At 36.0% G+C, this 13553-nt stretch overlaps 1 protein-coding gene across 1 annotated transcript; it reads right to left on the bottom strand.

The window, feature by feature from the left end:
• Positions 1 to 937: 937 nt before the first annotated feature.
• LOC120530507 (extracellular calcium-sensing receptor-like) lies at positions 938 to 12297 on the bottom strand. The gene is made up of 7 exons (XM_039754966.1): positions 12256 to 12297; positions 10800 to 10906; positions 6084 to 6381; positions 3933 to 4748; positions 3173 to 3400; positions 2492 to 2615; positions 938 to 1842 (listed from the first exon to the last, which is right to left on the bottom strand). The coding sequence occupies exons 1-7, from the start codon at positions 12295 to 12297 to the stop codon at positions 938 to 940; spliced, it is 2520 nt and encodes an 839-aa protein (XP_039610900.1).
• Between the last annotated feature and the right edge of the window lie 1256 nt (positions 12298 to 13553).

Raw genomic sequence — 13553 nt, 5'->3', positions numbered from 1 at the left:
GGTTGGTGCACTGTGTTGTGTGTGCAAAAGAACTGCGAATAAAAAGTGTGTGGTTTTGGACATTGTTGTGTCTGTGTCTGTCTGTAGCTGGGTTGATCTTCTGCATGGAGCAAAACTGATTACAAGGAAGAATCAAAATGACAAATTCAGTACAGAAATTATACAAGACAAGGCAAAAAGAACATGTGGTATTAGCACAGGGAAAAATGATACCTGAGAGCTAAAATAATCCTTTGTAGAAATTATGAAAAATCCAACCTATAGTAGAGTTAAGATGGAGTCCAGTTTAGAGCAAAGCTAGAAAAATGATTCTACTACAGAACACAAAAGTGAAGTGGGTCTGTATTTAAATATAACAATGGACAGTGTTTTGTAAGCAAGACCTTGGTGAATTAGTAGATGCAAAACTAAAAAAGTATCTATCAAAAGATCTGTAATAGAAATTTTTAACCACTAGAAAACTGGCATTGTAAAGTCATGTTTACGTCTCATGTTTAGAGCAGTGCATATATATATATATATATTTTGGGGTGTTGATGAGGAAACATTTTCAAATAAATTTCATATTATTCTGTCACAAGCAGGAAGTCAGCATAGGTGGAATATAATCACTGTGTTGGGTCTAGGAGATGAATTCTGTCAGTACATTCAGGTGGAAGAAGATAGAATTACAGCCAAGATAAGATGAAATGAAAGAGTGGCAGACACTGAAAAGGTGATACAAGGTGTTAATACAAGTATTTTCTTGCATTTTAGTAAAGCTACTTTATAAAATACTATTTGATTTTTTGTGAAAATTTCAAGAAAAGACAACAATCAAACACAGAGTCATTTTTGCAGGTTAGTTTTTTTTTATTTTCATGCTTAAAGTGACCATTAATTGAAACAAATCCTTTGATGTAACATGTCTACTACAGCAGGAATACCAGCAAACTTTCTAAGAAACAACTCTGCCCATTAGAGCCTTCTTAGTATTTCTTTCTGGCTTAAGCAGAATGATGTAACATTTTGGTGCAAAAATTGCAATGGTGACACCGAAACTTGAAGCCAAAATAGCAAATATCTCCACAGCTACTGTGTGTTTCCCAGGAGAGCTGATATAAGCAGGTATGAAAGTGATCCAGACAGAACAGAAAATGAGCATGCTAAAAGTTATAAACTTGGCTTCATTAAATGTATCTGGTAAATTTCTGGCCAGAAATGCTATAAGAAAGCATATGCAGGATAATAAGCCCACATAACCCAGAGTGCAGCTGAAGGCAATAAGTGATCCAATATCACATTCAAGTATAATTTTTGTGTTCAAATATTTGCTGTTCTTAGTTGGAAAAGGTGGGGCTGCAACTAGCCATATACAACATATCATTGACTGAATAAAGGTAAGAAAAAAAATAGTTCCTCTCTGCTGAGCAACCCCAAATAGCTTCATAATATTACTTCCTGGTAGTGTGGCCTTAAACGCCATTATTACAACTATTGTTTTCACAAGGATGCAGGAAATACAAAGAACAAAGCTGATACCAAACATTACATGCCTAAACCTGCAAGTTATGTCTGATGGCTGCCCAATGAAGCTCAATGAACAAAGAAAACAGAGAATCAATGAAATCAAAAGAAGAAAACTTAGCTCTGAATTATTGGCCTTCACGACTGGGGTGTTCCTATGGTGGATAAATATAATTAATATGCATACGGAAATGCTGGCTCCAAACAATGAAGCTATAGTTAATATTACTCCCATTGATTCATCATATGTTAGAAACTCAATTTCTTTCAGAACACATTGGTTCTTTCCTGCATTTGACCAGAGATCATCAGGGCACTTAATGCATTCTGTGGCATCTGTAAGAGACCAATTAGTCAATGAATAAAGTCGGTATTTGTCAAACACTGCAGCTTTCACCATGGATTTCATCACAGCATTTAACTTCAAATGAAAGGGTTTTCAGTGAAAGGGATACTCTTTGAATTTATACTACTAGATTTACTGCTGCTAAGCTAGGGTGGAGTTCCTTATTTTGTGCTGCTCTACTTCTTTGTGTACCATCCTGTATAATCCATAAGTTGCAGTCAAGTTGCTAAGATTGAGAAGATCCATCTGTTTTAAATAACATATTAGTTGTGCTAGCATGTCAGAAGAACAGACCTACAGCAGTATTGCTCTGAATACAAAATATGATTCTGTCTCTATAGAAACTTTGCAATTACAAGAAATGTAACACAAATATGTGAATTTCCCCTTGGGATTAATAAAGTATCTATCTATCTATCTATCTATCTATCTATCTATCTATCTATCTATCTATCTATCTATCTATCTATCTATCTAAATATTTTGTTCAAGGAATTAGCATACTGCATGAATGCATTTCCAGTTACAAAATATCCATAAAGTGATTAGTCAAATTTTGTTTGGTTACATTTTGTTCGGTCTTTGATTTGACCATAGCAGTACTTGATAGAAAAAAAGATATAAAAAAACTATGCTTACCAGTTATGTTGCTGATTTCTCCATCTGCGCAGGGTACACAATCGAAACAGCAAACTGGCTGGCCTTTTCTAGTCGTTTTCCTTGTTCCGGGAAAGCAACTTTTACTGCAGACAGACTCTGGAACCTTTAAAACAAACCTGTCAATTAGTTACTCTTTAACATTATCATTGCTTTAAATATACAACATAACATGACATTCTCAAACTTATTTAATTCACTTATGGGTCATGGGAAGCTGGCAGCAGGGGAAGCAAGGCAGTTACCAATCCTGGACGGAGGCTAAGTTCATCACATAGCCCACATATACACATGCCCATCTCTCTTGGCCACACAGTGTTATTTCACAACCACCAGTTAACCTAACAAATGTCTTTAACATATCTTTCAGTTCAGATGATGACTTGAGAAATATATTCAGGTCCACTTTAGAAACTTCAATTTTTTAATGCAAATTTCAGCAAAGATTACAGTTTTGCTGATGTTCATACTTGGAATGAGAGGACATTTAAAGAACAAAAATAGTACACAATGGAATTAGTAATGTAATTCATTTATTCAAAACCATAAAAGAAAAAGTTGGCTGGTTGGCACGGGGCACAGAGTGACACTACAGTGCTTTCCTCCCACTAATTTCACACTCTTTATCTGCTGCAGATTTATTAAATCAACAAATGATCTTACTGTTAAAGAGTTTGAATTCCAGAATATAAGATCTTCAGAAATGGTCAGTTTTTCTTCATCTCGGCTTGATGCATCAAAAATGCCAACAGTCTTAACAAACACTGTTCCGTCTTTAGTACGTTGCCAGTTGACTATGTCATAGAGAGCAAGAGGATCACCATTTTCATCAAAAGCAACACGTTCACCTAAATGGTTTGTAAAGTTCACTTTCCTCAGATAATGAGTGAGCTTGAAATAGAAATCAAATTTTTGTAATTATATCAGTGCAATGATTTTGTGGCTACATCAAATGAAAACAGCTCTATTCAGTTAATAGCCACATTAAATACATGACTACATTTTCATAACGATAGGTTACTATTAGCATACATTGTATTTCTTTTTTAAACTGCTAGGCTATAGAGTGTTCAGTTATTTGTACATACCGTGAAATTTAACTAAAATAAACAGTTTCCAAGCAACAGAAAATAGAGTGAATACATTGTTTTATATATGTACTAGCCATTAAATAATACTTTTGCTCATTATTTAAATCAGAGCATTGAGTGTGCCTCTAACAAAAATAAATGTTTAAGAAATGCTTAAAAAATTGTTCATGCACATTTCCATCAATCTATTCCCCTCTTCTTTGCTATATCCTGATCAGTATGTAGCAGAGGAGCAATACAGGTACCAGCTCTTTATTGACATTTTCTTAAATGTTTCTTAGTATGCAGTATGTAGAAATTATTTTTGGATTTATAAGAGACATTCTTCTTACCTGCCAAGGTTGCACATTATCTTTGTCTGCACAAGTATTGTTTTCAAATGGACCTTTTCCATTTTCACACTTTATCAAGTTATGAAGAGCGTGTGCCAGGGCATACACTGCTTTATAAATTGTATATGTAGATCTCTCTGCTGTTTCACTATATGCTGTTTTCATACTTTTTATGTCCTCTGATCCTGTGCATGGTTTACTATTAGTATTTTCTTGGCTAAGGTTTTGCTGAAATTTGCACTGAAACATTGTTTCCCAAAACTGAACAACTAAATTATTTTCAGGTCTTAAATTGGGACGAACCTGAAGAAAAAATTGTTCAAGTCCTGGGATTTCTCCGCTGCGGATGGCAATGCCTAAAGTCCCACCAAATGAGTTGTAGAATGCACTGCTCGCTAAAAAATTTGACGTACTCCATGCTTCACTTGCAATCCACTGTCTGCCAGTAATATTTTGAAGAACAACTTCATTAACCAAGTAATTTAATTCTTCTTCTCCAGCAAATGCAATAATAACATTGGCACTAGATTTTTTTATAGTTTCAGCAATCAGAAGAATTTTTGCTTTTTCATAAACTGTTGGGAGGGTTTCAACAAAAGAAAGGCAACCAAAAGATTTAAATTCTTCAATAAATAATTTCAGTGCATATTGACCATAATCGTCATCGGTTGCTATTACACCGACCCATACCCATCCATAATGTTTCAGAATTTTTATTATGGCTTTCACTTGAAAAGCGTCACTTGGGATTGTCCTGAAGAATGATGGGAACTCATGTTTAGCACTTAAACATGTGCAGGTGGCAAAGTAGCTGACCTGATGAAGATGAAATAAACAAACAAATGTATTTGTGGGCTTATGTGTCATCTCATCTTATCTCATCTCCTCTTCTATCCTGTTTTCCGAATGATTGGCACAGGACCCGTTGGCCAAGTTGATCTGACTGTCTGTTTTTCGTATAATTCAATTATATTGCAATTATATTGCAATTATATTGTTTACTCAAATTCTAACACCAATCTGTATTAAGCCTTCATAATGTGCATACTGTATAATATTTATAACTAACGATGAAAAACATACTCAAATTACAACCTCAAAGGAAATCTGTTCCATTCTTAAAGCTGTGATCATAATTATAAATGATTTTTTGTTTCATTCTTATCTAGCTTGCTCAATGCAGGCTACACTAATATTGCAACTGCAGTAAGCCAAAAGCTTGAGATCGTAACTAATGAGTCACCAGGTAATTGCAGAAGAGAAATCCCAGGGATATTTAGCAGTGCCAGTTAAACAAACCTCTTAGGTTTACACTTGAGCACAGTGAGAATATACTCAGAAATATAAGGCAGTCACTTCACTTCCATTCCATTCACATTTCTTTACAAAATGCTTAATGTCCAGTTTGTAATGTTTTTGTTACACATTAATATGTGTGACTTGTCTTGTTTTTTTGCACAGTAGATCTATTTTTCTAACACATTAATTTCCATTTACAGCAGCTATTAAAAATGTGGTTATTACACAAACAAAACATCCAGGTTTTGGCTCAGAGCTTTACAGAGCTGGAAATTCAACAATTTCCTTTATGACTAGCAGACGCTGGTTAGCTGACTTGATTCCCTAAACAACCAAGATTCTACCAGAGTGTAATTGTAAGTGACACAGCTACCAATGACAATAACTAAGATATTTTTAATTTGAAATAATATGTATGTACTGAAAATCAAAAGGCTCACTGCAAGATAATACCTTATTATTGTTGAGTGGCAAAATTATATTTTAATTCAAATTCGGTTAAAATTAATAATAATATATATCAAAATTAATGTAATTTATTTTACATTCAGTTACTAGGAGAAACTAATATTATCTCATATTTCACTGTGTGCTCTCTTTTACTCAATGCCTATGGAAAGATGAACATCACAAAAGAAAAGAAAGGATGGAAAATTCTATGAATTATGTAACAAAGTGTGTGGAAATACTAATAATTGAGTAAATAAAGTTATCTTTAAAACAATAACAATGTTCATATTATAGTATATTAGCTTGAAGAAACGTATCATACATTAAATAAGTAACACTTGTTGAACAATTCTAAAACTTGCTCCTAATTTTTTCAACTTCATGAAGAGTTCTGTACATTACCAGAGGCATGTGGAAGACCCCCATTGTCCTAGATATAGCAATTGAATGTGAAGACCTGGCATCACCAACAATGGCAAGCACAGGAGGGCTCCCCAAACAGTTATCATCAGAAGCAGTGTTTGTACCGCTTACTCCACCAAACAAAGCGGTGCCAGCTCGATGAGCAACCGCAATGTTATTGCAATTGTCATATATTTGAAAACCTAATGTAATATTAGGAAGAATATTTGGATTTTGATTAATCTCCTCAATAGCAAACACCATTGCCTGGGCTCTTTGAAATACTGACACTTCATAGCTGAAATTAGAAAAAGACAAAGACAAAAGCTGAGAAAAGTTATTAAGATTTGTTTTTGCTGAATATTTCACCATGTCAATGCAAATGTTGCCCATATTACAGAACAGATATGGATTTATCTGCAAGAAGGTATCTGTGGATCCAAGTTCTATATGTATTGTATAAATGGCATGAATAACAGAGAAAGGTTTATTATTTCATGGATCTGCTTCAAAATACTAAAACATCACCGATTGCAGTTTCTCTTTCTTGTATGTTATGATTAAAAAAGAGACATTTTGTTTAGGATTATAAGTAAATTAGCCAGTGGCTAGAGGCTACACTACACTACACTATACTTAACTGGTGTATTTTTATTTATGCTAATGGCATAATATAATAAACATGATTTAATTCATGGACACCTTCAATACATTCCACTAACTATACAGTACTTTTGCATAATATCTACAAATTTACAAGCTATATTAATAGATGTTACCTCTCACACTTCCATTGTTCAGGCTTTGCTTTGTAATGTAACGCTGGAGCTTTTGTTTCAAAGTTCATAACAAATATTCCTCCAAATATAAAATCCCCAGCTTTAAACAGTCCATTCAAATTAAATTCTTCTAAAAATTTACACTTGGATGCAGTAACAGAAAACAGAAAAAGAGCAAATACAGAAATCACTAATTCCTGCCTCTTGAATTGCATTGTTGTCACTTAAAAACAGCACAGACTTAAGCAGCCAGAGCTTTTATATGCAAAGTTGGATTCTCCAGAGATAAAAGTGTGAATCAGACATTTAGACCAACAACAACATTTTACAGTATATTCACTTTACTGTATATCAAACTGCCGAATATCACATATTCCAGTTCCTCTGTGAAATGTTTAATAAATGTTCTATTTTCGGTCTGTTCAAATAGTGAATAAACTTGGGTTCACTGCACTATGCTGAAAAGAACTTATATTTTTTCATGTACAGTTTACTTCACTTCAGTGCATTCAAACTTAAAGTTAGGAATTACACTATATTTGGTCCCCAAAACCTGAGGGCAATTTTGCTTTTAGAAGCCATCCAGTCAGCATCATTATATTACAGTATTTATGTAAAAGGGTAACCAAAAAGCACACATTAAAGAAAACACTGATGAAGAAGGAGCATTCAAATACCTTAAAGCTTTCAAATGCATGTTTATTACTTATACAGTATATCTTTGTATTTTTCTGACTCATTTTTCCTTTCCCCCAGCAGCTCTCTTATACAGTATAAACTAATGGGAAAAGTAGCTCTTCTAAATAAAAAAATAACAAAATTATTTAATATTTTTGGAAAATTTAAAGAGATTTAGGTTTAAGTCAATAAATCTAAATATCATTTTCAGAAAAAAAAAATTAATTTGGCTTTATGCTGTTTAGGACTTTTGTAAAAATATTTTTCTTTTTTTCAGCTTTTTAACCAATAATTCTGACAGTGCCAACCTAAATCTATTCCGTTTTGTGTATAGTTTGGATTAGCCACTGGGGGGAGCTATGACTTCTTTTTACATCAGGAAACCAGTGCGGGGTTTAGTTGCTAAATATTTGTTAGTCACAATGTGATCATTTTTTTTACTCTACTTATTTGTAGCAAGTTTTTATATTTTTTAATTTTTTGTGTATGTGTTAACTAAGGCTGTTATGATAATAAAGAAACAGTTTGAATAGGCTGACAGAAAGTAGTAGCAGTAGCTGTAGTTGTAGTAGTGCAGGCAGTAAAAATAACCTTGAACTGTAACTAACGTATTAATTTAATGAATTTATTATTTTTCATAACTTGATTTTTATCTTTTTACTCATTTTCCAACCCGTATATCCTAACACAGAGTCATGGGGGTCTGCTGGAGCCAATCCCAGCCAGCACAGGACGCAAGGCAGGAATAAACCCTGGGCGGGGCGCCAGCCCACCAGAGAGCTAGAAACATTTTAACTGAATTGAATTTGAGTTTATAGTTGAGATTCAAAAACAGGGCATAGTGCCCAAGAATCATGCACAAAGGATATTAAGCTTACACAAAGTGTTCAACAAGAATTCAGAGTCTGGAAAAACACAGATTAAAGACAAGACAACAGGACATTTCTTGAACTAGGGAGAAGAAGATTCTTAAACATTGGATATGAGGAAATATAAAATTACACTGTGCAGAAGGTTAAATGTAGCTGCTGACTACACCAACAGGAAGAAGACTGAATGGCTGCCCATGCAAAAGAATAAATGGAATATGTAAGTTGACTGTGGTCCAGCAAACCTCAAGAACAAGACAAAGGAGAGGCAACTGCTGTGCTTAATAGTAGACCTGACCATCGGCCACATATTCCTGAATGGTGCAGCGGTAAGAACTGCTGCCTTATAATCCAAAGGTCCTGGGTTTGAGACAGGGCACTCTGCGTTTTGAGTAGTGAGCTGCTATTATTATTAGTATAATATAATAAAAACATAAATTTGATTTGAGTCTGTAACATCCAATGTAAATTTTAGGTAGTTGTAAAGGTTTGCACTTGTTTTTTTTATTATTCAGTTTAATTTTCTTAGTGACATTCATGTGGTACAACGAACTTGCCTCTCCCTCTTTGAGTTGATGGCATTTATTTCCATTCTTTTCAGAAGAGCAGCGATGGCCACAGTGGTTGCTGTGGCTGATACCTGCTGAGAACTATTTATTGTACCGGCAATCAAAGATACGATGTTTCGTGACCACTATCAGACTGGGCAAAGGCAGGACCGTAACAACAGACAGCTTAGTAATAATAATAATAATAATAATAATAATAAATATAATACCAGCTCACTACTCAAAATGAGGAGTGCCTAGTCTCAAATCCAGAACCTCTGGGTTATAAGGCAGCACCACTGAAAAACACATCTAAACTCCCAGATGATTGACATTTAAGTTTGAGTTTTTAACTCATTGACAGAAATCAAATGCTTTTTTTTTCTTTGGTTATATTCTTGAATAAAAGCACACGTTCATTTGATATTTGTACTACAGTTTTCACACATTATACTCTTCACGTCATTATTCGAATAACGTGGAAAAAGTTTCTGCTTTAAGTATGTGTTCAGCATTTCTTGTCTAGCATTTCCTTTCATCCTACACTTACCCAGATCTCTGGAGACACGGAACACCCATGAAATGCATGTATTCCAAATGAGGATAAACTGTTTTATTTTTACCCTATACAACTCAAGGAACCTTACACACAAATAAGGAGCCTTGGCTTGAGCTGGGAGAACTTTTTGCCCGAGTTGACCTCTGTCAAGGTGGGGAATGGGACAGCAGGCTGTTTGCTGCTTGTGGTGATGGACACATTTACAAAACAAAAGACGCTGATGGAGAGGTGCGAAGGGATTTAAGGTGGGCCGGGATTACGAGTTTTTTCATAAACTTCAGGGATTCTAGTGTTAAATCTGAAATTATGAACATTTTTATTATGCATTCAGGGATTTTGTGATATGGATAATTCAATTCAATCACTCATGTTTACTTTCTTCCTTTAAGTACGGATGTACTGAAACCATTTTTCTCAGACCGTGTTTGACTTCCAATACTTGTTTTTTAGTACTGATAGCTATACCATTTTAGTGATACTGTAGGATAGAAGATAGTGTTTGTTTATTATGTCCATCAGTTGTCATCTTCACTGTTAACATCAAATGGAAGACTCATAATTTGGAATAAAATAAAATTAAACATTTAACCCAAAGTAGGGTATAATACATAAAATAAATTACAACTACAAATTACTAATTTTTAAAATGGCTCAAATTTCACAGAAAAAAAAATCAAAAATCACTTACACACAATTAATGTATGTAAACCAAACTAACATTGTTTCAGGTCTTTCAACATTGGATGTAATAGTACAACATCGAGTTCACAGGAATTTGACTACATTTAATAAAAACATTTCTCTTGCTGCTATCCCATTTTTATGATGGCTAGCTCCAGTGGTATAGTTACACAGGCAAAAAGTCACTGAGGAACATATGATACTGGATAGGTCTATGAAGCAGATCCAGGCAGGTGGTGACATCACAGATGTTAAGGTTGTCAGTCTTCCAGTCTGCAGAAGGAGGAAGAGAAAAGGTATCAGTTAACAGCACACTCTGGTGTTCTGGTGGGAAATTACTATAATGTTAGCCATTAAGCTGTCCCCTGTGCGCATGCGTGTGACAGAACCCGCTCTCAGCCCAGACCCATTGAGTTGGCATGGAGAGAACCTTGACAATGAAAGAACTACCTGATCACATAAGGATTTGACTCATCATGAAGAGCCATTCACTGTAACGGAGCATGGTCTGTCACCAGAGTAAACTCACAAACAAGGAGGTAATAACACACCTGTTTAATAGCACATTTGTTCACCAAGGCTTCTCTTTTCCCGACGCATACCTGGTCTCCCAATCCAGTAGTTTCAAGTTCAGGAACATAATAGCATGTTCAATACCGCCGACACTTTTTGCCAATACGGGACCAAGACCTGTGTCTGAAGTGCCAATCTGTAAGATAAAAGGAGAACAAAAATCAGTAGTTATCAAGACCGATGGTGACATAAGGGTCTTTTTTAAGCCACAGAATGCGGCCTGTTTTCTCATCCCATATCAACGTGCTCTCAGAAAAATTATAAACAAATCGGCAGTAGTAGCCCACTAGTCCTAAGAAAGCTTGTACCTTCTTCTTGTTTTCTGGACAAACTGTACTCCTGCCCACCAAGTAGCCTAAATATATGGACTTGGTGCATAAGCTGACTTCACTTAGTGTCAGGAGCATGGCGCATTCTAGCTGTACATGCTCCTCCAAGGTGCTGGAATAGATGACAACATCATCCACATAGGCAGCACTATAGGCATTGTGGGTCTGAAGCACTCTATCCACAGGACACTGGAAAGTTGTGGGTGCCCCATGCAACCCAGATGGGGGAACACAATGCTGCCAATGACTTTTAGAGGTGCTAATCATGCTCTTTAACTTGGCAGATTCCATTAAAGACATTTGTAATTGTGAGCTTGGTCTGACTGCTGATGGCTCATATTATCTTTTAGAGTTGGCCGAATTTGAATTTATTGTATAATTGCGTGATATATTCTAAAATGTTAGTGAAGGGCAGGGCCTGCCCATCCCATCCTTAGTTTCGAATGTCTAATAAGCCTCTGATGTGCATAACGTAATTCAAATGAGGAGAAGCCAGTAGAGGCTTGTGGGACTTCCCGATAAGCAAAAAGTATGACGTTGAATAGCTGGTCCCAGTTCTTCCCATCCATGGTGACCACATTGTGAAGCATTTGTTTGAGGGTTTGATTAAAACCAGCATGGTTTGATTAAACCATCAGTTTGAGGATTGAGATTTTCAAATGCTTGATGTGGAGTATCTTTGCAACTTCCCTGAACGTTTATGAGGTGAAATGTGACCCTAGCCTTTAGGAAAACTGACACAAGCAAAGAGCCCTACCAACTTTTGTGCATTGATTTTTTAATTGGCAAGTCTCAGGGCTATTTCCTCTGGGATCATGTTACATCATCAATGATTACCAAAATATACTTATGACCATGTGTAGAGGGCTCTAGGTCACATTCTATAGAATTACAGTGAATAGCAGGATGTTCTGAATTCTCAATTTGTGAGGCTGTGCAATGGTGCTAGACAATTGCGATCAGATCTTCCAAGCTTAGAGATGGAATGGGTGAGAAAAGTGAGGCAAACATTCATTAGGAAGTCATATGCTACCTAATCCATGATTTTTTGGGAAGTATTATTTTCTGGTTTCAGCTAGTGCCCAACTCTGTCCTATAGGTTGAAAGCCTGGGAGCATGCTGGCCTCTTAGAGTCAAAATGCCACTCTAAGCATACCCTTGCCTGCTGATCCAGGTTGATGCCATATCTTAGCAACATGTTGGCCTTGAGTTGGTCATAGTCACCAGCAGCCTGCTCATCAAGGTCATAATAGGCCTGTTGTGTCAATCACCTCAAAAACTGCACCAGTATATGTGCCCACTCCTCATGCTCCCAGTGATGACAGGTTGCACTGCTTTTGAACACTACAAAAAATTCTCAATCTTGTCATTGGGGTGCGATGGAAGTAGTAACTGGGATGGTCCCAGTGATCGTTCATGTTGGAGAATAGCATGGTTTTGATTATGTACCTCCATCTCAGTGAGCTGTGTCTGTTGCTCCCCTACCAGGACTTTCAAAACCAGGATTTGCACCGTCACAGTGAGTAATGTGGTTACTGTTGCTCCATCTGCCAGCAACTTTTAAGGAATCCTGATGAGTACGTCACTGTAGTAGCAGAGACAATGATAAATTTTTGGGGCACCCAAAGACCAATTCAAAACAAAATGCAGGTTTATAAACATGTTGAAAAAAAGAAAATAAACGTCATGTAGACGCTGTCATAGGAGGCTGAGGGACAGACCCATCCAGGACACCTGGATGGACCAGGAGGTGGCATATATGTCCTCCGGGCCACGAGGGGGCAACCACCCTGGATCTAGAGAGGACCACGGGAGAGGAGCAAGAAAGCTCAAGCCCATTGGGACCCGTTGCCACTGCCAGGGGGAACCCCAAGCCTCAGAGACTCCAGAAGTGATGTCAGAGATGTTAAGATTCTGAATCTTCCAGTATGTAGAGAGACGAGGAGAAAAGGCATCAGTTAACAGCTCCCTCTGGTGTTCTGACAGGAAATAACTATTATCTGAGCCTTTATGCTGTCCCCCATGTACAAGGATGTGACAATACTTCTATCTATCTATCTATCTATCTGTGAAAATGAGATATATTCCATTAGATTAATTTTTAATAGTGAGTATATGGAATTTTAAAATAAAGAATTGGAACAGAAATACATCTTTTTTTAGAGAAAAGCAAAAAAAGCATTGCTCCAGTAAAATAATTAATTGGAATGAGGATTCATCCACAATATTGATGCAAACACACATACCAATAAAACAAGTTTTATGTGCAGTGTTTGTTTGCAGTGTCACAGTAAATAGCAAAACTCTACACCAATAATACTTAGTATTTTGAGACAATAATGAGGTAAAACAGAGATTCTATTCAGTGTTTTGCAAAGAAACACACTCTTTATGTCTATAAAAAACACATTTACTTGTAATGTGATCAGCCAAAATTAGTATGCATATTAAGTG

Source organism: Polypterus senegalus, chromosome 1, assembly GCF_016835505.1.
Source record: "Polypterus senegalus isolate Bchr_013 chromosome 1, ASM1683550v1, whole genome shotgun sequence".
Classification (NCBI taxonomy): domain Eukaryota; kingdom Metazoa; phylum Chordata; class Cladistia; order Polypteriformes; family Polypteridae; genus Polypterus; species Polypterus senegalus.
This window is presented reverse-complemented; position numbering and strand designations above follow the sequence as displayed.